The following is a 25640-nucleotide window of genomic DNA, read 5'->3' as shown; positions in this document are numbered from 1 at the left end:
AGAGACATTTGGTTTCTGTTGGCTTCTAGAGATGGTCTTTATTCATTTCACCCATCATAAGCTCTCTGTCATTGCTGCTAGTGGAGGTTCCATATTGGAATTAAATCAGGAACCACAGGTGCCATGAGATCTGCAACACATACTGGGACTTGCCACTGGTTTAGGAGTTTTGGTCAAGACACAAAGAACCTGAAGTGATCTGGAGAATCCAAACTCACTGTGATTGCTTGGGAAACCCCAGGAGGCCCCCTGCTGTGTTAAGCTGAACCAGTGCAAACATGGTTCCAAGTGCCATTGCAGAGAACCTGCCAATCTGAAAGGGAAACCAGAAACACTTCACAAAGGCTAAAGGGTGCACCCGGGAGCTGAACCATCACTGCCTTCCAAGGCATCGTGAGAAACATACAGCCTCAGCAACTGGCCCTTGAAAAAAAAGCAGCTTTGGCAACCTAATTCCTCGTAGGATACCACAGTAGCAATGAGGAATTCCAGCGGATTTCACTGAACTTCCTTCGTCTCCTCTGTCCTCTGGCTTTGAAGGTCACTGCCAAATGGAATTGAGATTTCTTCCCTCTGTTACCAGAAAAACAATAATCTGCCCTCAATGACTGTAATAATGCAACTCTTTGGTGTGAAATAAGGGTCTGGCTGCCTCAGGGAGTAGATATCAGCATCAAGTTTTCACTGGACACTGAATGGCTGCTGGAAGCTCAAGATGGGAAAGGACCTGCTTGGAGGTCCTTGACTTTACTCCTCTGCTTCTGAGTTCACATGATCATATGTACCATACAGAAACACTGGATACTTGCTCTTCCTGCACCAGCACTCTGCTCCTCACACCCCCAGATGCCCACCCAGAGCTCCCCACACAAGCAGAAACCAGATCAGGCACTGGCTGAGCACTTCTCAGGGGGCAGAGGAAGGGACTGGGGCTCACATGGTGTGAAATCCTAAGCCTGACTCAACTACAAGGTCCTTGCATCGCCTCGGACACTTCTTGGCTTGCCAGTCTCCATCTTGTCTATAATCCTTATTACCAGGCAGCTATAGCACTTGGATTAGTTACACACTGAGCACTGAGGCAATGAGTGACGCACAGCACTGCTCTCAACGCCATCCTTTGAGGGAAACCACATAAAACACAAACTGATGGTGTGCACATTTGCAGAGAGGCCTCTAGAGCTGCCTTCTGCTGAGGAAACAGAGCATGCTGTCTGTTCTGCTCCAGGACATTCTCATTGAGCTTCTAAAGTCCCACTACCTGCTGAAGCATTGCCACCTCCTTAATTACTGAACTTAATGAAATCCCGGCCTCAGATTCTAAAGGGGTGAGAAAACCAGTGTAGAAATTAGCACTGGAGCCAGAGATACATGCTTTACAAATCTCACAGTTTATTTTTCTCTCTGTGCAAATCAGAGCTACTTAACAGTAATCACATTTCACAGTGCAGGGGGGAAGAAGTGATTAAAACACTGCTTAAGCTGCAGTTCAGTGGGATCCTTCTGGGTTCTGGATCCCAGGCAATCTCCATGTGTCGATGATCTGGAATAAAAAAGAACTGCAAAACAGCATTTCCAGGAGTTGTTACTTGTAATACAAGCTGCTTTGACTGCATCTCCAAGGGAAGCCTGCTCAAGGCATCACAGCATTCATGGTTGCATGCAGACTCTAAGAATTTATAGCCAGTGGTATACAGTTTAAGGTACAATTTCCACATCAGAGCTAGCAGAGACAGATGAAGAAAGAGCAATCAATAAGCTCTTTTCACAGGCACTGAATCTCACATAAGGCAAAACAGTGGAAGGAAAACCTGGTCCCTAGAGTGAGAGGGTAGGGTTCCAGCCTGGCCAGCAGCACTCGCAGCCCACTGGCTGCTCCACCACTGGTCATCACTGGAACAGAGGCAACAGGGCATGAAGCCAGGCAGCCCCAGTACTGGGAAAAATTACTGCAGTCCTGTATACAGGCAACAGGAGAGACCCTTGGAGATACTGGGCAAAAGTATGCCATACTGGTTATCAGGAGGTTCTCAGAGGAGATGATTGTGTGACATGGAGATTTCATTGTGCAATATTAAAGACAAGAAATGTGTCTCCTAAAGGACTCTTCTAGACCTCATAGTAAGGCCATGCTGCTTGCACAGTACCCTGTCACTGTTCAACCACAGAGGATTAAACCAAAAACCTTATTTGGGAAAGCCAAGAGCAGCTCCCTCACCAGCAAGAGGGATTCTGGATGGGACAGTGACATGAGGGAAACAGGGGGAGTGTCTGTACCACAGCTGAGTAGTTTAGGCACCTAAGGTAGCAGTCAGAGGAGCCAAATTTGTTTGCTATATCAGCTTAAACCCTGTTCCACAAAGCTCAGCAGCAGCAGGTGGAGAGAGGCTGCAAGTCTCACACAGGGACTGAGGGATGGCTCAGACCTCACTCACCAGCCCAGCCTATCCCCAGTTGTTTGCTCTGGCATCTCCTGGCCACAGTGCAGGGAGGGAAGAACCCTTCTTTGCAGCTAGGTAATGAGGCTATTTAGAGGCAGTGTGGCTGTTTCCCTGGAAAGAGCAGACAGTCACAGCGCAGCAGAGCTTCCTAGCAGTACCGTGAAAACAGTGCAGGGCTGTGACTGACCCATTTTCAATCAAATGGAAAACTTTGCTTTGGTTTTCTATTTTAGTTTTTCCCTTTGAACCATCTCACAGCAACAGCTTTGCTCTGCTATTAGCAACTCGTCCTTGTAAGGAAAAGCAAGAGCCCATTAATGAGCCAAATTCATGGCTGGGGGAATTCTGCTGACCCAATTACACTAGCCATGTATTTGATCCATTATTGTAACCTTCCTCTGCCTCCTAGTTAAAAGGAAAATACCTTTCAACTTTAATCAAGGCAGCAGGGAATACAAACAAGAATTAGGAAAAATACCAAATGAAAAAGCTGTTCTACCATCCCACAACACATGACTTGAAGCCACAATCCTACACCTACAGGGGAGACACATCATCAAGGAATGCAGAGGCAAGCTGTAACCTGTGCGTGAGTATGAGCCATGGAGGGATCCCTGAAGGATGGCCATTTACAGGGTGGCTCCAGGGATGTAAAGCCAGTCGGCAATGGCCGTGGGCAGGTGGGTCATGACCTGCAGCCTCACCCACCAGTAGGTCTCCATGGGATTGTAGTGGTTGTTGGGGCACGGGGAAGTGAGCGCCTCAGTGATGTCATTCACAACCAGAGACATGTCCTTCAGGCCACTCTTAACAAAGGACTTCATCATGGCCACATGGCGAGTGAAATACTCCCCCCCATAGTCCTCCCGCACGGTGTCACTGGCCCCACTCCACAGAGCCTCGGCTTGTTTGTCGATGCCCTCTGCCGTCAGGATGCCGGTCGCTGCCACAAAGTTACTGGGCTCAACAAGGATGACTCTGACACCCCAGCAGTACATCTCTTGCCTCAGGCAGTCGGAGAAGGCGGCCACCCCAAACTTGGACACGCAATAGCAGGAGCGAGATGGACTCACCATCCGTCCCAACATGCTTGTGATATTCACCACACGGCCTAGAGAGAAAAGAGCAGGGAAAGATGATGGGCTGCACAAGCAGCAGGCAGAATATTCCAGTAAAAGGGCACTTAGTTGGATGATGCTGATTTCTAAGATCTGAATCTTGAAGAGGCATGCAAACCCCTTGTCAAGGAGCCTTTTTCTTCTGACTCAAGCAGGGCTCCTCTGACCTCCTCCATGGATGGTGTACACACCTGTCACAGTATCAAAAAGAATTTACAGAGCATACAAGACATTTCCCTCTGAATTTCCAAGTATGGAAGTACCCAGATCTTCTTGGACAGCTAGCTGTGTGTTCTCACATCAGTGTGCCCCACTCCTGGTCCTGCTAGAGAAGGGTTCAAGGTCCCAGCTTACAAGCTGCAAAGCTCACAACTCTGTGTGACGCCATACGAGCATTCTGGTTCTTTCTGTAAGCACGACGGTTAGACTACAGTCCCTCTGCCCAACTCAGCTACATGCTTCTAGACACGAGCTGGATGGCAGAGAATGAGTAGAGAGTTCTCTGAAACTGTAGCATGAGCAGCACAGCTTGCTCACCCAGATGGTCGGCCTACAGTGTCCATGCCTGAGACAAACAAGGGGAGACTCGATGTGCCACTGTCCATGGGGCAGTGGAGACCAATTGTCCTAACTCCTGCCAGCAGCCCATGACAGCTCAACTCCAGAGCTCTGGCAGCTTGTGTTAGATCAAGCACTGCCTTGGGATGGTGACAGCAGTGGTCACTCCTCTGTGGGTGTCTCTGCCCTTATCCAAGACATGTCATGTGCAACTACGGTTTCAGATGTGCTTACAAACAAGCCCTTGAAATCCCACTAGCTATTTTTACAGAGAGGATTTTCACATCCACAGAGCCCAACATCCTTCTGCAGCTTGAAATTTTAGCTGAGAAACAAGTGGGCAGCTTTGTTGTCTCATTCCAGACCTAAGCATAACTTAAGAGAGCCTGTGAGAACCACCTGCTGACCTGATGGGTAAGATCCCTTTTGCAGTGAGATGGAGCTTGTTTAGTGGTTACTTGCTTTCTGAAAATGGTATTTGAGCAATCTTCTCAATATAGCCCCTTTCTGTCCTCACAGAACACACACCTGTGCCTGCATTCCCACACATGCTAAATAAAGAAGCTCTTCTGAGTTCTGCTCATACATATCTTTTATAATATTCTCATAACACCATTGTCTTGTAAGATATCTAAATTGGCTGCTATTGACTCATTTATTCCATCCCTACCTGAAGTCATCTGTGAACTGAATAACATGAAGGGAGAAGATTCAGTTATCCAAACACAAGCGCTCAGTGGACTCTGGATTATCTTGTCTGTGTGATATCTGCCAGCACTACACAAAAGTCTCTGACATCCTGGATGTTTAAGATAACACCTACAGTGTAGGTGCCCAGATTGCCCCAAGACTGACCTGTACTACCAAATGCTTACACTGCATGTCTCACACAGCCTCCTTGGACTGCACAGGCATTCCTCCAAGCACAGCCTGGATTTTTAGCTACATCTCTTTGCTGGGCTACAAAAGCTCTGAGCCTTGCCACACTACCCAGCAAGTACCTTTAGCTCTTCGAATGAGGGGCAGGAAAACCTTTGTCACCCTCACAGTGCCCCACAGGTTGACCTCTGCCACCTTCTTGTAGTTATCTAAACTTGCAAATTCCACCTCTCCGAAGGATGAGACGCCAGCGTTGTTCACCAGGCCCCACAGACCTGCCAAAAAACACATGGTTAAAGAGTGGAACAAGGAAGAGTGTCACAGAAAAGCCACCTTCCTTGTTTCTCACAGTTAACCTAAAATCTTGACAAAGAACTGGCGACTTGTAGAAAAAAGGTTGTAGAGAAAAACCCAGCAAGGAGATGAAATACACTCTTGGTATACTAGGGGCTTGTTTGGACCATCAAGAAGAGGGGGTCACACAAGCTTTGCCTCCTTGAATGTCTCCTGTAAGGTCAAATGCTGTTCTGGGGCTTCGCATGGCTCCTGTTTGTCCCAGGTTTGTCTTTGTTCAGTAATATTATGCATTTCTAGAGGGGGCTCAATTTCCCCACAATTGAAAAAAAAAAGGCAAGGAAAACAAATACCATGGATTTCTAAATCCCCTTTACAACTGACTCACTGTTTTGGAGAGTGCATGGTATTGATCTGCAAGTTCACGGCCCAGTTAACAGCTGTTGTGTTTTAGTCCAAGTACCTATTTCCCTCAACCCTAACTACGGGTTAGCAAACTTACAACCAACCCTTACAGCTACTAGAACTTAAAAATTAATGTCTTTTGTGCATGCAGTCCTGTCAAAATTATGTTGATTGCACTTACTAAGAGCTTCTGCACTGAGCCCCTTACATGTCAGGACTTACCAGGTCACCAAGGACTTGACCCTTCAAAGCAATTACTGCTGAAGTCTCAGTGGCAAACAACTGCACCACTGAATCCACACTTCATGGATTTGTTGAAATACTGGACTGTGCAGCCATAAATTGCACGAGGAGCAAACAGAAGAGCTGGAACAAGATAATAGAGCTGCTCTTTATTAGACGTCCTGCCATACACCACGGTTATTTTGCACTGTGTTGGAGTGAGGACTGAGCTGTTGGGGTGCATTGGATTCAGGGCCCCTTTCCACTCCCTGACCTTCTTCTTACCACCAAGAACAAGCACAGGGCTAAGGAGGATCCTTCATGTCCAGGGAGCTCTGACACTGCTATCAAAAGCACTAATGTCATGACACCCTGTTGATAAAAGTTATCAAGTTCTCTCTCAGAAGTTTTTGGGCTCTTTGCCATGCCTCTGCTCCACAGCTTCCCTGCCCTAATGTATGAAAGTATTTTAACAACTTCCAGCCTGCCTGTATTTATTCTAGGTCAGATAGTAACCATCTATTGTACCAAACACAGTCCTCTAAGCAAAGTGCAATACTCTACCATTGTGCAATGGAATTTATCCTCCTGGGCATTTGAAAACACCAATATGCCCTTGCTAGCCCGACATCCTGCTCTCACATGGGTAACCCTGCCCTGTTCCCAGCTGAGGTTGTTCTCCTTGGAGGCTGCTGACCAGCTGTGTATAGCAGCCTCTCACTGCTTCACTTACTGAAGCTGCCAGCTTTAGTGGGTCAAGATGACTCTGAAATTCACACTCATCTGCAGCCAGCACAGCATCTCAGCTTGAAAGGGGTCCCCTATGCTGCTGCAAAGCAAACTCTAATTGCTAGCAGGAGGAGCATGGAAACAGGGCACCTGGAGGGGTAATTTCACCAGTAACAAGAAACTACGCAGAGCAAATTTGGCAGTGATTTACCAAAGGCTTACCAATTGTTATTCAGAAACTGACCTCTGCAGAGTATTCCTGACAAATTCCCATAAATTTCTCTACAATGCTTTCCATTTCCTGGGTTATGAGGTTAGTCTTCATGAACGTCCCTGAATCATTGTTTACAATAGTTTGTTGTTGGAATTCTGTTGCTCACCGATCAGGGCATGTTACATACAGAACAAAGTGCTGAGGGGTGCCCAGGCAAGGGGCTGTTTGCTGGACAGCAGTGTGTTTATTGAGCAGAGCCTTATCACTATTACGTCTGTAGTGTCAACAATACAGTGGGAACTGCATAAGGCCGAAAACAAACAGGCACTCCTATTGAAATTAGTTCAGCCTTATGTACACAGCTTAGGGAGAAGAGGTACAAAAAACCTTACAGCACAAGAACTGTTCTGCAGTAGCTCCTGTGGGGCAACATTCAGTGTGCAACAACCACTTCTGTGCAAGGCACCTCAATAGTCTCTATATGCCAGCACTTATTTATTGAGCACTATTGGCAAGCCTCAAATCTCAGTCACATTGATGGGCCTAAAAAGAAGGCTTTGTTGCTTTGCACACCGTGCTGGAGCAAACTGCTACAGGATAAGGCTCTCAAGAGCAGGAGAAACCGGTCCAACTTGCTGATCAGGGATGCAAGACTTCTCTGTCCCTTCTACACACATGGTTTTGCAAACACTGCTGCATTAATAGAAGCAACAGAGCTGCTGCCTTCCAAGCTTTCACTCAGTGGGAAATGGCTCTGTGCCACCACTGCTGTTGCTGGGCTCTTCAGGAAAAGCTTGAGAAGCTGTGAAATGTATGATGAGGGCTGGGTGATTGTGTAGGAAGAAAAGCCATGCAGAGAGAACCTGTGTGGGATCAGAGCTCATGTACTACTCAGTTACATTTAATATGCTTGTTTTAGGAGGAAAGGTGTGCTCACGTAATTTGCATGAAGATTAGAGCTATTGTTATTTATTAGCTTTATACTTCCTGTGAACAAAGACAGGGCCATGGCAGTCTCCTCCAAGCTTCAAGAGGAGCAACCACCTTCAAGTCACACAACTCTGAAGTCCTGGAGCCACAGATGCCAAACTTCAGTTCATTCTCAGCCTGTGTCTACAGCTGCTGTCCAGCTTGCTACTGGCACAGAGCCTGCAGAAAAACCTATGCAGGGCAAGAAGCCTCACAACCTCACTACATGGGAACAGGTTAGGCAGTGTCACATCAGGCTCTGACAGTAAACTCATATCCCTCTGCCAAACCACTTCCAAGAAGGAAAGAAGGGACTCCTGTCTTCTTTGATATGCTTTTAGGATCCATGAGTTGGACTCATGCTTAAGGTGACACGTGGATTAAGGTCATCTATACCAAGCCCACCCTGGATCCCACTTCACCTCTGGGATGTTGCATGGCAAACTGGAGACATGGACAGACACAGCTGAAGATTAACATAGGTTTTGGGGTAGGTCAGATTTGTGCTCCAGCTCAGCACTCAGTTGTACCTGCACAGCAGAGGGGACTGCAATAGGCAGCCAGGGCCTGTCACTTCCTCATTAGCAGGGTCACTGGCAAGGTCTGCATGAGCCAGCCTGTGGCAGGAGCACATGGAAGGGATCAAGCTCTGGCTTGTTCTATGCCCTTCACAGACATTCAAGGACAAAGACACAGATACTTGTGGGCTTGCTGCCACTCCTTGCTTTTTATGGGATGCAGAGTTAAAGCCTAATCCTCTAGCCAGTCTTAGTCTCTTTCCATGTGGCTGCCACATCAACAGCAAGACAATTGTCCTCACTGACCTGGGTACAGCACTGCCTGACTGCCAACCACACACTATCACAGGTCTTCAGGCTTGTTAACCCTCTTTCGGCAGTACAGAGAGAGAATGACTTGGTCAGCGCATGGCCTGCTCTGTAGACAGGATTCTGTGAACAGAAGATCCCCACATACCTTTCTCTGGCTCCTTCAGGGTCCTCTTCACAAAATCCACAGCCTGAGCCACCTCCTGATCACTGTACACATCCATCTGTAGCACTTTCATGCGGTCTGACTTCATGTTCTTCAGCTCCCTGGCTCCATCTCCATTCTCATCCTGCTCAGCAGAACAGAAAAGTGTCCCAGTAAGGTGGACCGAGAACAGCAATGCAGTTTGGGGTCAGGCATGTTCACATGGTCAGGAAATAGAAGCTATTGACACTGCTCACACGATCCACACAAACCAACATGCTTTCTATCTATTTCCTCCAGCACTACTTCTACAACTGCATCAGACCCACTGCCCCGAGGGGCCACAAAGCCCCCCTGGTGCTGGCTACTCACATGATGGGTTTCACATCTATAAAATGGCAAAATACTGTGCCAGCCTGGGAGAACTGTGGGTGACTCCACTTCCTCAGTCTCCACACCGTACAGGTGACACAGCAAACACTTGTACGGAGATTGGAGTCAGATACCCCAGGCTTAAAAGCAAACAGCTAATTAGGCACTGTACTCATGTCGTCTCAAAATATTGCGTGGGTTCTAATGAAATAGTATTGTCAAACCACTTTGAAAACAAGGCAGCAGGCATGCCCTCAGCATGGCCAACAGCAAACAGTCTGATGTACAGGAAACCTTCACAGCTGAACCTATACAATATTGTGCTCTTACTGCACAGCAGCACAGATGCACAGGAATACATGCTCAGTGGAGATCTGCTACACAACAGTACTATTACAGACATGAGGCATGAAAGGAGATTCTGGCTAAGGAAGAAAGAACAGATTTATTTTTTTCCACACTATAGGTAATAAGAACATGATGGCTTTGCTTTCCTTTCTACTCTTTTCCTTTCTTTCCTCCCCATTCCACTGCTATCATTAGAGATTCTGTTACTATTGTGGTGGGGTTTTGTTTATTCTAACATAAACACAGTTAAAATTCCAAACTTTACCTGGTCACTTCCAGGAAGGATTGCTGCCTAAGCCTTACTCAGGTGGTAAATAACAAATAAAAGTGAAAAGAGAACAGATTAGCCACACAGTTCCACAGCAGGCTTGAGATTTAATTCACAAAACTATTCCCTGAGTCACAGGCTCTGCCTCATTAGGGAGAAAAAAGTTATGAATTGGTGAGTCACCATGCCTGACTGCCACTCTTCGTTTAGCGCTTGATATCAACTCCCACAGCACAAGGGCAAACAAGGCAAGCAACCCTCCCACAGTCATCTGCTCAGCTGCCTCTGCAGACAAGCAGATATAAAAAACATGTAACTGCTTAGTTTTTTATAAGTATCTCAGGCTATTTAATTAATACAGTATACAATATCTCATCTCCACCTTCAGCCCAGTGAACAGTGACGTATAATAAAAGAGATGAAATGCCCATCACGGCATTGAGCAAAACAGGGTAGCCCTCTTAAAAATCAATATATAGTTACATTGGCATTATGACAATAGTAGGAACGAATTTCTGGCCCCATGGTTGCATGTTATTTCACAATTCACTTATTTCCCAGTATCACAAGAACAGCAAATACAGCTTGAAGCTTTTCTCATGCACATCAAACATGATGCCATGCTGTGTTGGCCTCTTATCTGGCCACAAAAACAACCTCTGAAAGTGGCATTACAAGTAGCCAGTAACATAGTCAACAAAATATTTTACTCCCTTTGAACAGATGACGATTGTATGATGCCTCACTATATTTCTGCAAGATGCTCTTGCATCTCACTGAGTTATACAAAGCAACTTTCAGTTACTTAACAGTGAATAAAGTGGAGCTAATTCAGCTTGTAAAGAAAGAGCTTTATTGTATCTATATAAAAACAAAAATATATCTGTATTCAAGTGCCAGTTGTCATTTCAGCACTGACAACACCTTTCCTTACATATCTTTTAATCTTTCACAATACTTATAAACTAAACAAGAAATATCTCCACTGCTTTTTAAGAAACAGTAGGACAGTAACTTAAACATTCAACATAAATCGTTTGTATTGTTCATATTGAGATGAATTTTCCCCTATCACCAATGCAACTTTATCTGTAAAGTTACTTTCCCAGCTACAATTTATTCACTGATGACAAAACATATTGACTTTGGAAGACTGACTTCAACATGCAATATCAATTGGAACCACTCTTCATAGCTGTAGATACCACCTCAGTCACTATTTAACTGTAAAACAAAGTGATTAACTCCTTTGTCCAGAAAACCTCTTCACAAATGAAGCAGCCATGTATTCATATGGAAGCAACTGAACATCATCATATGTTCTGTGGTCTTCAGGGGCTGTAAGCACATCTCCTGTTGAGATACCCACATGGTACATCCTCCTTGTTTTTTAAATGGTAGATTTGCTGGCTGGGAAAACACCTGGAGAAGTTCCCACAGGACCAGACAGGCTATCCTCCCAGGGATGACCTTCCTGACCTCAGGATTCACCAGCAGGAGCCATGAATCAAGCAAGGTCTTGGCAGTAATGGCCCAACTGCTCCTGCAAAGCCCCTCTCCCTTTGCTGTCACTTTGTCTGTTCCCCTTCCCAGTTCCATCAGAGTTGAAAGTCACCCTGCTCCAGCCCAGCCTGCTGCCTAAGTATTCTCCAGAGGCCTTCAGTGGGACTTTGCTGTTTCCTCCCAGCTATCTCCTTTCCCCTAGTTATCCTGCCCTCCCAGCCCTGCACGGTTCTGCATGCCCACCCCACCCCACCCTGTGCTCAGCAGGGGCTCCTGGTCAGGAAGCCCAGCAGCGTCACAATCCCTCTCTACCCAGCTGGGGAATCTTGCTCCAGCTTTTGGCTGCTTCCCCTTCCCCTTTCTGGTTCCTCTCCTCTGTTCTGGTTTGGAGGATCCCAGTGCAGTCGTGCTGAGGAACAGGAAGATCATACAGGCATTTGTTAGCAGAGAGCCCTCCTGTAACAGACACAGCCATGGCTTTTTCCTAGGAAAACTCCTGGGATTCAGGATTAAGTTGTGGCAAGCACTCAGGCACCTGCAGTGAGATGTCAGGGGGAATCAGGAAGCCACGAACACAATGCTGAACACCCGTGGATCCAGCCAGCCTGCTCTATCTGCGCCAGTTCCTCCCCACCCTGCTGCTACCCGTCCACTCGCTCCCTTCCTGTGTTTCCTGAGCGGACACCTCATGCTTGTTGTTACTGGATTTCACGTAATTGATTTGAGACTCCATCCGATCTGTCAGGATCATTTTGAACCCTATCCCCAAAAGGGCCTACAATCTTCTCTGCCTGATTCTGGGCATATTTTTTTCCAATTGAAAATTCTCTTCCAGAGGGTACTTCCAAGAAAATGGTCCTGGGACTGAACTTACAGCACAAGTCACTTGGAGCACAAGTCTGCTCATGAGACTATCATGAGGGACTGCAACAAAACCCTGATTCAGGATACATTTATTCCTTCCCCTTTAACTACTCTGCTGCTTAGCCAGAATAAGATTAGACTGACAGGACACAGTCTGTTCCCAGTAAACTTACACAGTGTCCATCACATTGTGATCCAGTCATTTGTAAAACTGACGGAGCAGTGTGTGGCAATTTCATCTAGTGCACTGAAGGTGAGCTGCCTGCTTGGCAGTTTCAGAGGTCTATCTCCTTTGGGAAGGGAAGTACAATATCTGCCTTCTTCCAGCCTTTTGAAAATCTCCTGGCCTCAAGGTGCTCTGGAAAGTATTACCCATGGGGCAGAAATCCCAATCGCTCATCCTTTAAATGCCCTTCACTACATTTCATCAGGCCTGATGAACTTGAACACATTCTATTCATGTAAACATTCCCTGCTCTTCACCTTTTCTTGCCTGCATGTCCTCATGACAACTGCTGGCAGTAGGCATCTGAAAACAATTTATTCTCTTCTCAGTAGGATCAAAGACCATAAGACAATGATTATTTCAACTTCTGCTGTACTTTCTACATTTCAGGTTATTTTATAATATGTTTCTGTGTGCTCTTCCATCTTAAACCTAATATATTAAAAGAAACTTTCTCTGTGGGCTTACCTGCACATGCTAAATGTAATCCCTTTCGCATTCGATCCTCTCCAGTACTATCCCAGCCTGCCTGAAGTATTCTTGTTATTCCTGCAACTTTATATTTGACTGTTTGATCATTAAGAACCTCCTGATGCACCTGACAGCCTTGTATTTAATACAAGAGCTTTATGTGGTAGTTAGTACATTAGGGACCCTTTAAGTCTCTGTATAAGAGCATGTAAGTAAATGGTGATGGACTAACTGGGTGTGAATTAAGAGTATGGCACCAGCTTTATAACAACTGCCTCCATACCTGCTGTGACCCTGCAGGGAACCTACAGCAGCTCACAGTCTAAGCAAGCAAGCAGGGCTCACTTCAGCATTTAATTTCTTTATGTGGCTTGCAGCAGAGACTTTCCTTCTCTGCTCCACACGCTGCCTTCTTAAAAGCCCCCTCAGCCCGCCCTATCTCCCCTCTGCTTTCTATTTCCTACATTTGCTGCTCTGCAAAGTGAGTGCCTGAGTTGCTATCAGCACAGATAGGCATCCCGAAGCAGCATATGACATGATTACTGAAGGAATTACACAGTGCCTCTGTATGGAAATTTCCAAACAGTGGCAGTTTTCCAACAGGACTCTCCTGCTCTCAAGTTACACAATATGTCAGCTGATAATAACTTTCCCTTCTGGTGTGATGGAAGAACGTAACCAAAATGGATAAATGAGTGGCTATGAACAATCCAGGTCAGAAATTACATGAGTTTTGACTATCAAAACAGCAAAAAAGCATAGCAGGGGTAAAATTCTAGCTGAGATGGAAGTGAAGGTGACCCAGTTTATAAAGAGGATTTCACAACACTAAGTTGTAAGTCCCATGCAAGAGCAGGGACTGTGGGATGAGGGGTCTGCAACAACTTCTGATTCAGTGTGTCTAAACTGATTTCTTACAAGTGATGTCACTATCAAACACAGAAACCTACAGACAAACACAGAGACCTACAGACGTCAGAAAGATACATTAAATTTGTTTATTCAGCTATCCAGAAACCAAATAGCTTCTACAGAAGCTTCAGAAGCATAGTTAGAAGACATTTTGGAAACCAAGCCTGAATAATGCAGGAGAGGCAGCTTAAAGATGAGTTTGAGAAGAGGGTCCATGAAAAGTGACAGTGTGAAGGACAGCAACAATGATGCCAGGGCAGTCAGAAAGCCATAGTGCCATAGCAGTCCTGGCCTGTCAGATTTACTGAGTGTGCTGTGGTATTGCTGAGAGGCTTCTAGCAGTAAACAGTGCCCTACTGTGCAAGCTACTGTACAGACATGCAGTTGACAGACAAACCCTGGTGTAAAGAGCTCAGAATTACAGGAATGACAAAATGCAACAGGCAGATGAAACAATAGAAGATGTAACGATCCCTGCCCACTGCATCTCTCTCGGGTCTTGGACTGGGGTAAAAGAAGATTGCTGATGAAAATGCTTTGACTTGAGAAGCATTTTTCTCTAATCAGAGAAGAATTTTGGTCGATATCACTACTCACCATGAGTAAGCATCCAGCAAAAACTGTAAATCCCTTTGCATGAAGGTGTTTTGCCAAGGCATGTCCAAAACGTTTGTCGCAGCCTGTTATTAGCCCTGCCTTCCCTTCAGCCTGTGTGGGGAAAGACAATCATATGATATCACAAGACACTGCAATGCAGGTATCACCAGCACCCTGCCCCACACCTCAGGAGCCACCTGAAGCCAGGGCCAGACACCATTTAGGAGGTACAATTCCAGATGCAAATTACCTGTCTGCACACAGACCTCACTGCAGCCTAACCCCAATAATTTCAGTGGGTCAGCCAGTGTAAACGAGGTGACAAGATGGTAGTGTAGAAACACAATCAGCTCCCAGCTACCACGAAATCCTAAATTTATTCAGTTGCTGGCCTATAACAATTTGTGTTGCCTTCATACCTGAGCTAGAACAGGAACTTTTTCTTTCAAGTATCAGTGGCGAAAGGAGAACAGAAACATTTAAAAAGAAGTTAATGACCTACCAGCTCACAGACATTATAAGAAAAAGCAGCATAGAAAACATCCAAATGGCAGGATGTCACTGGCTTGAACAGTACAGCAGCTCTTTTAGCTGCCAGTGATGACTGTCTGTTCCCCACCAACTCCCACTCTATGCAGCACTTTCCTTGCTGTATTTTAGCATGAAGGAATGTGACTGCAGGTTAGAGTTTCCTTCTGAAACTCATCAGTCTTAAGAGGAACAACTTCTCAAATCCTACATTTCTCTCCTACATCATTATTATCTTTTGACTGACAGAAAAATTGAGAGAGATTTGATGTTCCAGCTCGTATGACACAACAGGCTTGAGAAATCCCAAATCCAGAATCCCAAATCCTGAAGAGAAACATGTTCAACCTCTGTCTTTGCTTGAAAGTCATCTTCTCACCACAGCTGTGAAGCAATGAACTCCTAACACTTTAACCCAACTAGCAGGCTACCAGCTGCTGTGTTGCACAATGGTCCAAGCTGAAACCATATCCATGAGGCAATAATGTGATATAGCAATAAAAGTCTAGAACATGCAATAAGGAAGTGAGGTCAATTCCATCTGTATGAAGATATCTGCAATTAATATTCCCTGTTACTGTATTCACAAAGGCTGGAATATGAACATACTTATGTATGAAGTGCACCGGCTTGTCCAGCCACTTTTTCAGACAGAAATGGGTCAATCACCATTGCTCTGTTGTCTCTTGCTTTGCTGACACTCAGTGCAGTAAAGCAGCAATAAGGGATAATTGCAGGGTGATAGTGATCAGAGCATTACTGCACAAACTCAGGTGAGCCTAAGCAGAGAGCAGTAAGCAAATAAGCTACACCCAGTCCTATAACTCATGTTGAAGTTATTGCTCTCAAAGGGAAGTCATGAGCTGAAGTTGAAACAAGAACTGATCAAAAGTCTATCCTGCATTTATGTCACAAACACCCACAATAACACCGACTCCTGTTTCAGACAAAGAGCACCCAGCTACAGACTAAAGCTCTGAAGATAGCTACAGCTAAAGGACAAAAGATAAATGAGAATTAAATATATAGTTCTCAGTCCTAATTTAATTGACAGTGACACAACTCCAAGAGAGATAAGAATCAAGCATGAACCAGATCACAGAATTTGTCAGTCACCTCCCAAAATAACTCAACAAGGTGGCTCACGGAAAAAGAAAGGATTTGACTGTTTTCTTCCTCTGCCTCACTTTCCTAGACCCTTTGCCTCTGAATCCTGAAGACAGAGAACTTTACAAAAAAGCAGGAACTGTGAAGGAAGAACTACAATCACTTCCAGAACACAGGACAGGCAAACAAAGAAGATACCCAATCTTCAAGCATCATTAGTTCCTCCTTCATCAGCTGGTGTGATCAGGACAGCTCAGCTACAGGAGATGGCTGGGCTGTGCTCCCCTGTGCATTTAGTTTTAGCTCTCAGCAGATGGTTTGCTTTCCCTAGTTAAAAAAAAAAATATCCCCAAACCAACCACCAAAATGTAGACAGAAAGGAAGAGATTTAAAAATCCTCTCAGCTGCCTATAAGAGCAAGAAAAGCAAGGAACAACTTACAGTATGAGAATTTACAGTATGAGAAGGTTCCTGTGATTATTTGTTAATTATCTGCTATGACCCTAATTGCTGGCAATAAAACAAGACTACAGCAGCATGGCTCGTAACAGACTGAGGTCTCAGCAGCACAGCTCGTAACAGACTGAGGTCTCAGCAGCACCTACAAGCAGCAAAAACCCAAGGGATGTAATACATCTCACATCTGTACCTTACTTGTTTGTGCCATACCTGATGGACAGAGAGCTCCGAGGGATGAGAGCAGGGAGCAACCCCATTCCCAGTAAAAATGATCCTATCCCAGAAAAACTTCCAAACACAGAAAAGCCCAGTCATCCTTATCTTTTGAAAGGATAAGGTCCCAAGATGAGGCCTAATGGGCCTGTTCCTGGAGTTTGATAAGGTCAGTCTGCAGCTTACAGTATGGCTCAGTGCTGGGACAGGCAGAAAGGACCAGCTATCAGCACAGTGACCTTAATGAGCTTTCTGAGGAACTTCAGGGGCCTCCTTCACTCACATTCATGCACAGCTTGGGAAACTGCACAGGGGACAGCTCTCACATACAGTGCTGATAGGGCACCTGGTGCTACAAGCACAGAATAACTTCTGGTACCAGAGGTGCTGCTGAAGCATGTGGGCAGAGTAACACTGCCTGTGTCCTCACTGTGTGAAACACAATACTGTAATACACAAGCCTCACAGTTCAAACAGCCCCAGCAGGGCAGCCTGATTTTAACCTGCAGCCAGCTCAGGTGCACACACCTCACTAGCTTTTTCTGCTGGGAATGAGTGCTTTATTACATAGTAGAATTAATTTTACTAATGCAGGTGATCTATCAAAATTATACATGTTTATTGCAGAATAGGATGAAGAAACTGAAGTTACTTTTTCAGCCTGTCTCCATAGTCAAAGAGGGAACCCATGCTTACCTAGACTTCATCTTCTCTTGTGCCACTTTTTTGATTTGATTTGTTGATTTGGATTTTTATGCTCTACCCTGATGTTCTCAAACAGATTGATTTGAAGATGGGTGCAGCTACACAGTAAACTCGGCTTGTTCCCTTTTTCCGGGGTTGGAAAGTTGAGGTTTTCAATCCCAGGATAAAGAACTGAAATTATTCACTTAAAATGAAAGTATTTTTCCAGGTGCAACAAGGATGGGGAAGGTCAGAGAAGGAGAGTGGACGGAAGAGTGAAGCAGGACACTGCAAGCAGGCCACAGCTGTTATGTTATTCCAGGGGGGTAGGACTGAGCTGGAGGCCCTGAAGCAAAAATATTGGCCCAAAAAGCCAATCGTATCCTGGGCTGCATCAAAAGCAGCATGGCCAGCAGATCAAGGGAGATGATTCTCTACTCCGCTCTGGTGTGACCCCACCTGCAGTGCTGCATCCAGATCTGGGGTCCTCAGCACAGGATGTGGACCTTTTGGAGCAGGTCCAGAAAACGCCACCAAGTCGATCAGAGGGATGGATCACCTCTCCTATGAGGGAAGGCTGAGAGAATTGGGACTCTTCAGCCAGGAAAAGAGAAGGCTTTGGGGTGACATGATTGCAACCTGAAGGGAACTTACAGGAAAGATGGGGCAAGACTGTTTACAAGAGCATATAGTAACAGGGAGAATGGGCTCAAATTGAAAGACAGTAGGTTCAGATTAGATATTAGGAAAAAAAATTTACGTGAGGGAGGTGAGGCCCTGGCACAGGTTGCCTAGAGAAGCCCCACCTCTGGAAGTGTTCATGGCCACGTTGGACAGGGCTTGGAGCAACCTGTCCCCGCCCATGGCAGGGGGGGATGGAACTGGCTGATCTTTACGGTCGCTTCGAAACCAATTCTATGATTGTACGAACAGCTCCCCTCCAAGTGAGGCACACCGGGGCGCGCAGCGGAGCAGCCACCGCGCCGCGGGATCCGAGGGCAGCGCCCGCCGCACCGCGGCCTGGGCGAACCCCGCGGGGGGACCGCACCGCCCCGGGCCGGGCCCAGCTCAGCGCTTCGCCCCCCTCCCATTGTGCACCCGGCTCCATCAGCCCGGCCCGGGCAGGGCCGCTCCGGCTGCGACACCATCCCCGGCCCGGCTACAGGGCCCGGCGCCATCTTAGGCGCGGGGGCGCTCGGGCGGGCTGTGCCCCGCGGAACCCGGTCCCTCTCCGCCGTACTCACGGGAAGGGCGCGGCGGGCCCGCCGCGGCAAAAAGAGGCGGAGGACTAGCAGCCCCGCAGCGCCCAGAGCCAACAACAGCCCCGCTGAGCTCCCCATTGCCGCAGCCTATCGCCGCCGCCGGCCCGGCCCTGCCCCCGGCCCGCCCCCCGCCGCGCCCGGCACCGCGGCCCCGGCCCAGCCTCATTCAAACGGCAGCAGCTCCCGGCACCCGCCGGTCCAGGTAACGCGCGGGAGGGGGATGGTCGCGGTACCCTGGTGGAGCCCCGACAGCCGGTCCACACGGCGACCTTGCCCGCGGCGGGCGGGTGGCTCCGGCATCTCCCCAGCGCGGCCCCTGCCCGCAGCGCCCCACGCGGGCCGGGCCGGGCCGCGCCCCCTCGTTCCCTGGCCCGCGTTTGGGGCCGCGGCAGCTGCGCGCCGGAGATGGGCCGGGCTGGGGGGCCCGCGGGGAACCCGGGCCTCGCCCGCTCCCTGCAAAGCTCCTCGCAAAAAACTGCGAGGCACTAGCTGAGCTCCAAAATTTGATCAAACCACCGGGATTTCTGAGGATTAACCCATGCAGCGTGTCGTCTTGAGCCCGCACCACTCCCTCCCTCCGCAGCTCGGTGCCCACCGATGCTGTCTTTTGCGGTAATCTCGCTGTTTTTCAACCCAGGCCTGGCTCCCAGCAGGCCCCGGAGCTGCCGCGGCGGCGGCCCAGCCTTCGGCAGAGATGCAAACAAGACCTAACAATCAGATACCCTTTCTCGGCTTCAGTAAAGGAGGCTGTGCATTAAGCTGGAAAATGTTTGGGGTTTTTTTGTGCTATGGATCAATTTTATCCAAGATAAACGTGATTGAAATTGCCTTTCCATAACTAAGTCTTGTTCTTTAGTGTTTTCACCCTGTAGTGAGTTTAATGGTGGTTCCCTGTGCCTAGTCCAACGCCACCAGTTACTTAATTGCAAAGAAACTTATTTTTTACTCTAAAGCCCAAGGATTCCTTTGGAAATACACAACATCAATACATACACACCTGTGACTTGAAGTTATATTTTGGTTTAAAATTATTTCATATAGCTCACTTGAAATAATACATTCCATGTAAGTACCTTAATTTTTACCTATTTCAGAGACTACAGTTGAAGATGCATTAAAGGAGAAGTTCACATTTTGTTTAGATGTCTCCCTGCTTGGTAGTTTACTTATAATGCTTTTTCTTATTTAAAAGTATCTTGAAGTGGTTCAAGGTTGAGCTGTTTATCTCAGCATGAGGAACTGCAAGGGGAAAAGATGAGTTCCTTTGGACTTTATTTTCTTGTTGAAATATATGGAGTCAGCATGTCTTACAAAATAATTGAGCAACTAAAACAGAGGTGCTCTCTTGTGTTGCAGAGCTAAGGAAGAACAGTCTTGCTCTTGGTAGAGTGTGTTAATTGAAAGCATGTTGGCTACCAAGCTGTCCCGGCCTCTCCTAAAGTTCTCTGTGAAAGCCCTGAATTTCAAGGACCCAGGGAGTGGCTTTAGGTAAGTAACTTGGTGGAAAAGAAGGCATGAGATCTTGAGTAAAGCACACACCAAAGATTCATTTGATTTCAGTGGGGCAGTTTATTTACAGAGTCACAAGGTGATTGAGGTTGGAAAGGAACTCTGAAGGTCACGTGGTCCAACCCACCTGCTCAAGCAGGGCCTCCTAGAGTTAGTTGTCCAGAACTCTGTCCAGGAGGCTTTTGAGTGTCTCCAGGAATGGATATTCCACAACCTGCCCAGGCAACCTGTGCCAGTGCTCAGTCACTGATCTGAGCGCAGAGGAGATGGACTCCATATGCAAGGAGGGTTTGGCAACATGGGTTTTTTTTTCCCACACTGCAGTGAAAAATGTATGGAGTAGAGCATTAATTAAGTATCCAGCAAGGATTTATTCTTGAATATCAGCAAGTAGGCCTTTCTGCAGTGCAAGAAACTGCCATATGTTTCTATGACTTCATTCAAGAGGCAATGAATCACATTAAATTAAAAAGTTAAGAAGGAAGGTTTTAGTGAGAAATGGAGGTGGGCTGAGTAACGAAGCTGTTTTTTTCTGAACGTGAAGGGAAAATTGGCTATCTATTTCTAGTTCTGAAAGAAAACCCCACTGTTTATATTGCTATATGATTGGAACCCTACTAGTCCAAATCCAGAGGAAGTTCAAGTGCTTTCCTTGGCTTTGTTTTAGAGCAGAGTTCCCAAACAGTGGTCTATGTACCACTAATTGTACATAAGCCATTTAAAAGTGGCTTATGGCCTGCTAAACAAGAGCTGCCACCTCCAGTGTTCTACTGCTGTTGATAGGGGTGTCCAGCACCATCACGGTCAAGGGTGGCTCTGGTAACAGGGTGTTGTAGATAGCTAAGCTGTTAATTTTCTGTGCAAACACTTTTATTTCCTGTTTGCGCCACACACACCAAAGCTCACCAGCAGGAATCTGCTGTGGCCTTAAAAATACTAATTAATGTTTTATTAACTTGAGAAAAGAACTTCCAGCATGTTTTTTTTTCTTCCTTCTGTTTTGCTTATTGTGTATTTGTGCTTCATGCATCTTGTACTCAGGGCAAAAAAAAATCAAGTCTCCACAAGCTGCTAAACCTGAAATGAAAATCCAGCTGTTCATCTGAAAGGCAGTGCTGTCAGTAAACCAGTGTCTTAATGCACTGAGGCAGGATTTATATACTTGACTCTTCAAGCTCCCTTTTTTTGGAGGAACTGAACAAAAGCCAATGCATGGTTATAAGCACAGATTCAATCTGAGGACCATCTGTGTATTCTGAAAGTCTCGGTTGTGGTCTCTAGAACTCAGTCATGCAGAGTGACAAAAATGGCTCCTGGTACGTCCGTGTACAGTGTGGGGGCTCACATTGCTTCGTGGCTGCTTCTGCTGATGATGTTCCTGCTGATCAGCAACCAACATCCACTTTTTGTCCTTGCCTTCAGGTTCAAGGTAGGATATAGAATGTCAGTAAATATAGTAGGCATTCTCTGCACATTATTGTGAATTGAGTGCAGAAAATCAGTGCTTTGCAGTGAAATAACAGGACCAGACCTGACACTGAAAAATAAAAAACAAGTTCACGCAACTAAAAGAAAAGTTATGAACATTTCTGGGCTCTTTAGGACACACCAAGAAGCTTATTGTTGAAGTAAAAGTTCCAGTCCAGGATTGTAGGTCAGTGATGTTAGCACACACTTTGCCTGGGGACTGACATTTGCAGCAGTTAAATTGGCTGTAGCTATTTCAAGACTTGACTTGTGACACTAAATTAGAAAAAGGGCTAAACTGTTGCAGGAAGGTGAGTGGACACCACTGCCTGAATGTAAATCAGCTCCTTTCCCATCTGGTTCAAGGCTTCTGCTTTCACAGATCCTTTTTCTAGCCTTGTTTTCCCAAGATATGGCTCAGAGGCCTGAGTGTCTGCAAGCTCCTGTGCAGTGTAGCACAGGTCACCCTGGGAGCGCCTGTGATGTCTGAGCTGGAGATAATTGTGAATGATTATGCAAGTTCACTTAGAAGACAAAAAAGCAGCCTGCAGGATAAGCTCTGCTGAAGGATAGATGCTGTTAGAGGAGCCAGGGGTAGATGAAGTATGATAAGTTTAAGGGAAGGCCGGAATGCTCCAGAAGGGCAATGTCAGTGCCTGAAGCAAAAATGAAACAGCTGATGAAGTCCAGAGAGGTGGCTGGCAAAGACAGAGCTTGGAGTCATTCCAGTGTGTTGTCCGGGCCCAGTTTTGATGAATGATGGCAAGACCTAAGACAGAGTAATGCTAATGGTAGCATAGCTTTTCTAAATAAAATCTCACTCCTTTGAAGGCATTGTTGCTTTGCTCTGGTCTGTCTTTGTGAACGTGTTTTATCTTGCTGGGAGTCAGACATATTGTACGGAGGAGCTTCACATCTGCATGGCAAGTATTGCTCAAAGACGTCTCTTAGCTTAACAGTCGAAAAGAGGGGATATAAAATCTAAGAGTATCTAATGGGTAGACACTGCAGAAGTGTCATCCAGGATGACAGAAGCGTGGAGCTATGTGTAGAAGCAGTGAGATAGATCCAAGCAAATTCAACCTCAGGCTAGGTATCAGAGACAAAACCATAGCAGAATAATCTCATCAGATAAATGAAAGACTTCCCATATCCCAACTTTGTGCAACCCTTAAGTGAGAGTGTTGTTGCTGTTGAAGATGTAAACATTTCACTGCCCATTTTGTGCCTTCAGATCAGGAGCTATTTTAGAATTCTTCATAATACCCAGACAGGTTCTGCAGCTGGAAATAACATCAAGGTCTTTGGAGAAACAAATGTTTCATACTGTAGGAAACACACAGGCTCAGACTAAGGAGAACTGGATTCTATCTTCTCAAATGACAGCCTACATCATGTATGTAGGCAGCATATATTTCTTTTCATGTGTATGTTGCAGCAGCAAGATATGGACAAGATATTCCATGCCTGATTGTGCTGTTGTTTTGGTTTTTTTTAACAGGCCTGTGCAGAAATTTTCCCTTCCTGTCTTGTCCCCATGTGGCAGTCGCTCTTATGCAAGTGAAGTCGATCAGGTGAGTGTGAGTTTGCCTTCCACGAACTTGTTCTGCTGAGCTGAGATTTTAAAACCCCTGATGCCTGGTGACCAGATTTGTCTTTCTGATTTGCCAGAGAGACTCCAAGCTGGACCTCTCCAACATACTCCACATTCTTTCCTATCACAGAGCTTCCACTGACGTAGCACGGTACACGCTGCTAAGGATGGAAATAAACAATCATACGAGTGGGCTTTTTCTATTTTTGGAACTCACTCAGCAGATGAAATCTTCCACCTTAGAGTGGAGGGAATTTGCATGACAAGTTCTTAATAAAGCACTCTTTCTGGGGTGTGGTTGTCTAAAGAGACGTAAATAAATTGATATGTTCTCACCACTTGATCTGGAGAGTGGCCCCCTTTAACAGCCCTCTCCCTGAAGGTGCTGACTTGCCAGGAACAGTGCCTGGCAAAAGGAAGGGGAGTATTTTGCCCTCTTGCCTCTCTTGTGGCACAGAACTCAGCACTGTAGCAGTGCTAGAACATGCACAGCTTGCTCCATAACTCTGGAACAGAGTCTCAGAGGAACTCAGATACGATTCTTGTATCACTGCTGGGCTTCCAGTGTGACCCTGATTGGTCCTTGTGTATGCTGGGGAAAGCCAAATTTATAGCTCGTTAAAAGAGATGAGTTGGAATGAATATCAGGTAATTATCACCTAATCCCACCCACAGCAGCACTTTGTTGGATGTGCAAATGTTGCTGTTGCACTGTCTGATACACCATGCAATTTTTAGCATGTCACTTAATTGCTGCCTCTCTTTGGGTCAGAAGAAGGAGTTTGGAGAAGGAATGAGGTATACTTCTATTTAAATTGTAAGTTGGAAAAATAAGAAGGCCAACAAAACCTAACCAAGCAAAAAGACTGATGACTAACAGGTCTTACTTTTAAATATTAATCCCACTTGATTCTGCTTAGCTTTTAAAACCCAGCACTAGAGGGTTCGTGTGCTACAGAGAGAAAGACAAGTGAGCAGTAAGATTAATTTGTATTGTTTCTTCAGTCAAATTCATTACTCCATGCCCTTTGGGCTACTTGAGATGCTTTAAACATACAGAAACAGTTCCTGAGGAAGGGAAAACATGTCTTGGGATCTCTTTGGTATACTTTCAGAGTTCAAGATGGATGTGAACTACCAGAGAATGGCGGTTTGCTTGTTCTGTTTGCCTTGGGAGCCTGTTACCAGAAGTGCCAAACTCCTCTTCATGTTGGGAGGACAGTGATCCTGCCTCAATGGAGTGAACTCAGTATGAAACCTTCACTTCTTGTCTTCAGGAGGCACTGGGTGGCAGTAGTTGGCAAAGAGCATGGAGAACATCCCTGGAACAGGCTGCTCCTGGCCAAGGACATGATTTGTTCTGTGAACTGCAAATCACTGATTTCAAATAATTCCAGTGTGTTTTGTTCTGTTTTGATTTGCAGATTGGCAGCAGAGCTGTGCTTATAACCGGCTGTGACTCAGGATTTGGATTTGCCTTGGCCAAGCACCTCCATGGCAAAGGCTTCATTATTTACGCTGGCTGCCTGCAAAAGGTAGGGAAAACAAAAACTGTGTTCTTCACCCATGGCATGTGCACCAACATATAGCAAACCCAATTTTCCCTTTCCTCTCTGCACAGGTTTCTGCCTAGGAGAGAGAGGGTGGGTGGTAAACCAAAAGACACGGCTGCTTGAATTTCAGAGAGCAAAACCTGGTCTAGACCAGAACCAGGACTGAACAGTACTTAAGGATGTTCTTATTTAAATCACAACATTGTGGTCTATTCCATGTCAAATGCACTGGAACCCCAAATCTAACTTTTTAGGCTTATCCACAAGCAAATTTGGAGGTCAGGTTGAGTCAGGACCATTGGCCCTGCTCTCAGACCATACATATTTATGCAGGGTTTATTTTGAATAATTGTACCATTCACCAAGACACCAGTGATTTTATGGCATGTGATATGAGAGTATTTTTCTATATTCATGAGCCATGCCTTTGTGGGTATTGAGGGTCTCCTGAAATCATTGTATAGGTCAGTCCCACTAGTGCAAATGAGAGCAGAATCAGGCTTCAAACAACTCAGTGATGCAGCCTTGATATGCTCTGCAGGAGTGCTCTGTGCGACAATCAGAGATGCCTGGTCATGGAGAACAGGAGAGAGCTTTAGCCTCTCTCTCCTTACGAAGCACTGTACTTTTTTTTAGCTGCGTGGCCATTTCCCAACAGAAACAAACTTACTCCTCAGGATATCCTGGGTTGGGTCAGTTATTTTGATCTAATCTTATAGATCACTCATCACCATAAATGTATCTTGAATAATGATATTAAAGAGAATTTGCCAGGTATTCTTTGATATTATCAGAATTATTTCTACTAAGTTTTGCTTAAATCAGTAATTTATTTTTGCTGCATTTTTTCAAAACAGAAGTGTTTGTCTCCATAACTCTGTGCCTTGTAGTGTCTCAGCATT

General features: G+C 45.9%; 2 protein-coding genes across 4 annotated transcripts in view; one reads left to right on the top strand and one right to left on the bottom strand.

Moving 5' to 3' along the window:
- Positions 1-1375: 1375 nt before the first annotated feature.
- Positions 1376-18693, bottom strand: LOC126636308 (D-beta-hydroxybutyrate dehydrogenase, mitochondrial-like). Its single transcript, XM_050308361.1, has 5 exons — positions 18598-18693; positions 14363-14473; positions 8805-8946; positions 5119-5271; positions 1376-3552 (listed from the first exon to the last, which is right to left on the bottom strand). Exons 1-5 carry the CDS (start codon positions 18691-18693, stop codon positions 3071-3073), a joined length of 984 nt encoding a protein of 327 aa, XP_050164318.1. The 3' UTR covers positions 1376-3070.
- Positions 18669-25640, top strand: part of BDH1 (3-hydroxybutyrate dehydrogenase 1) — a 21571-nt gene continuing 14599 nt past the window's right edge. For 2 of the 3 annotated variants that reach the window (XM_050308360.1, XM_050308357.1), the window contains exons 1-4: positions 18669-18817; positions 19972-20103; positions 23093-23165; positions 24610-24720. In XM_050308360.1, coding sequence (XP_050164317.1) covers positions 20021-20103; positions 23093-23165; positions 24610-24720 — 267 coding nt within the window. In that variant the 5' untranslated portion in view covers positions 18669-18817; positions 19972-20020. Of the gene's footprint in view, positions 18818-19206; positions 19228-19971; positions 20104-23092; positions 23166-24609; positions 24721-25640 lie in introns of those variants that run through there. The other variant, XM_050308358.1, reaches the window with a different exon arrangement.

Source organism: Myiozetetes cayanensis, unplaced genomic scaffold (assembly GCF_022539395.1).
Source record: "Myiozetetes cayanensis isolate MyiCay16 unplaced genomic scaffold, myiCay2020 scf13, whole genome shotgun sequence".
NCBI lineage: Eukaryota > Metazoa > Chordata > Aves > Passeriformes > Tyrannidae > Myiozetetes > Myiozetetes cayanensis.
The sequence above is the reverse complement of the archived record's forward strand: the minus strand, read 5'-3'. Positions and strand labels throughout refer to the sequence as shown.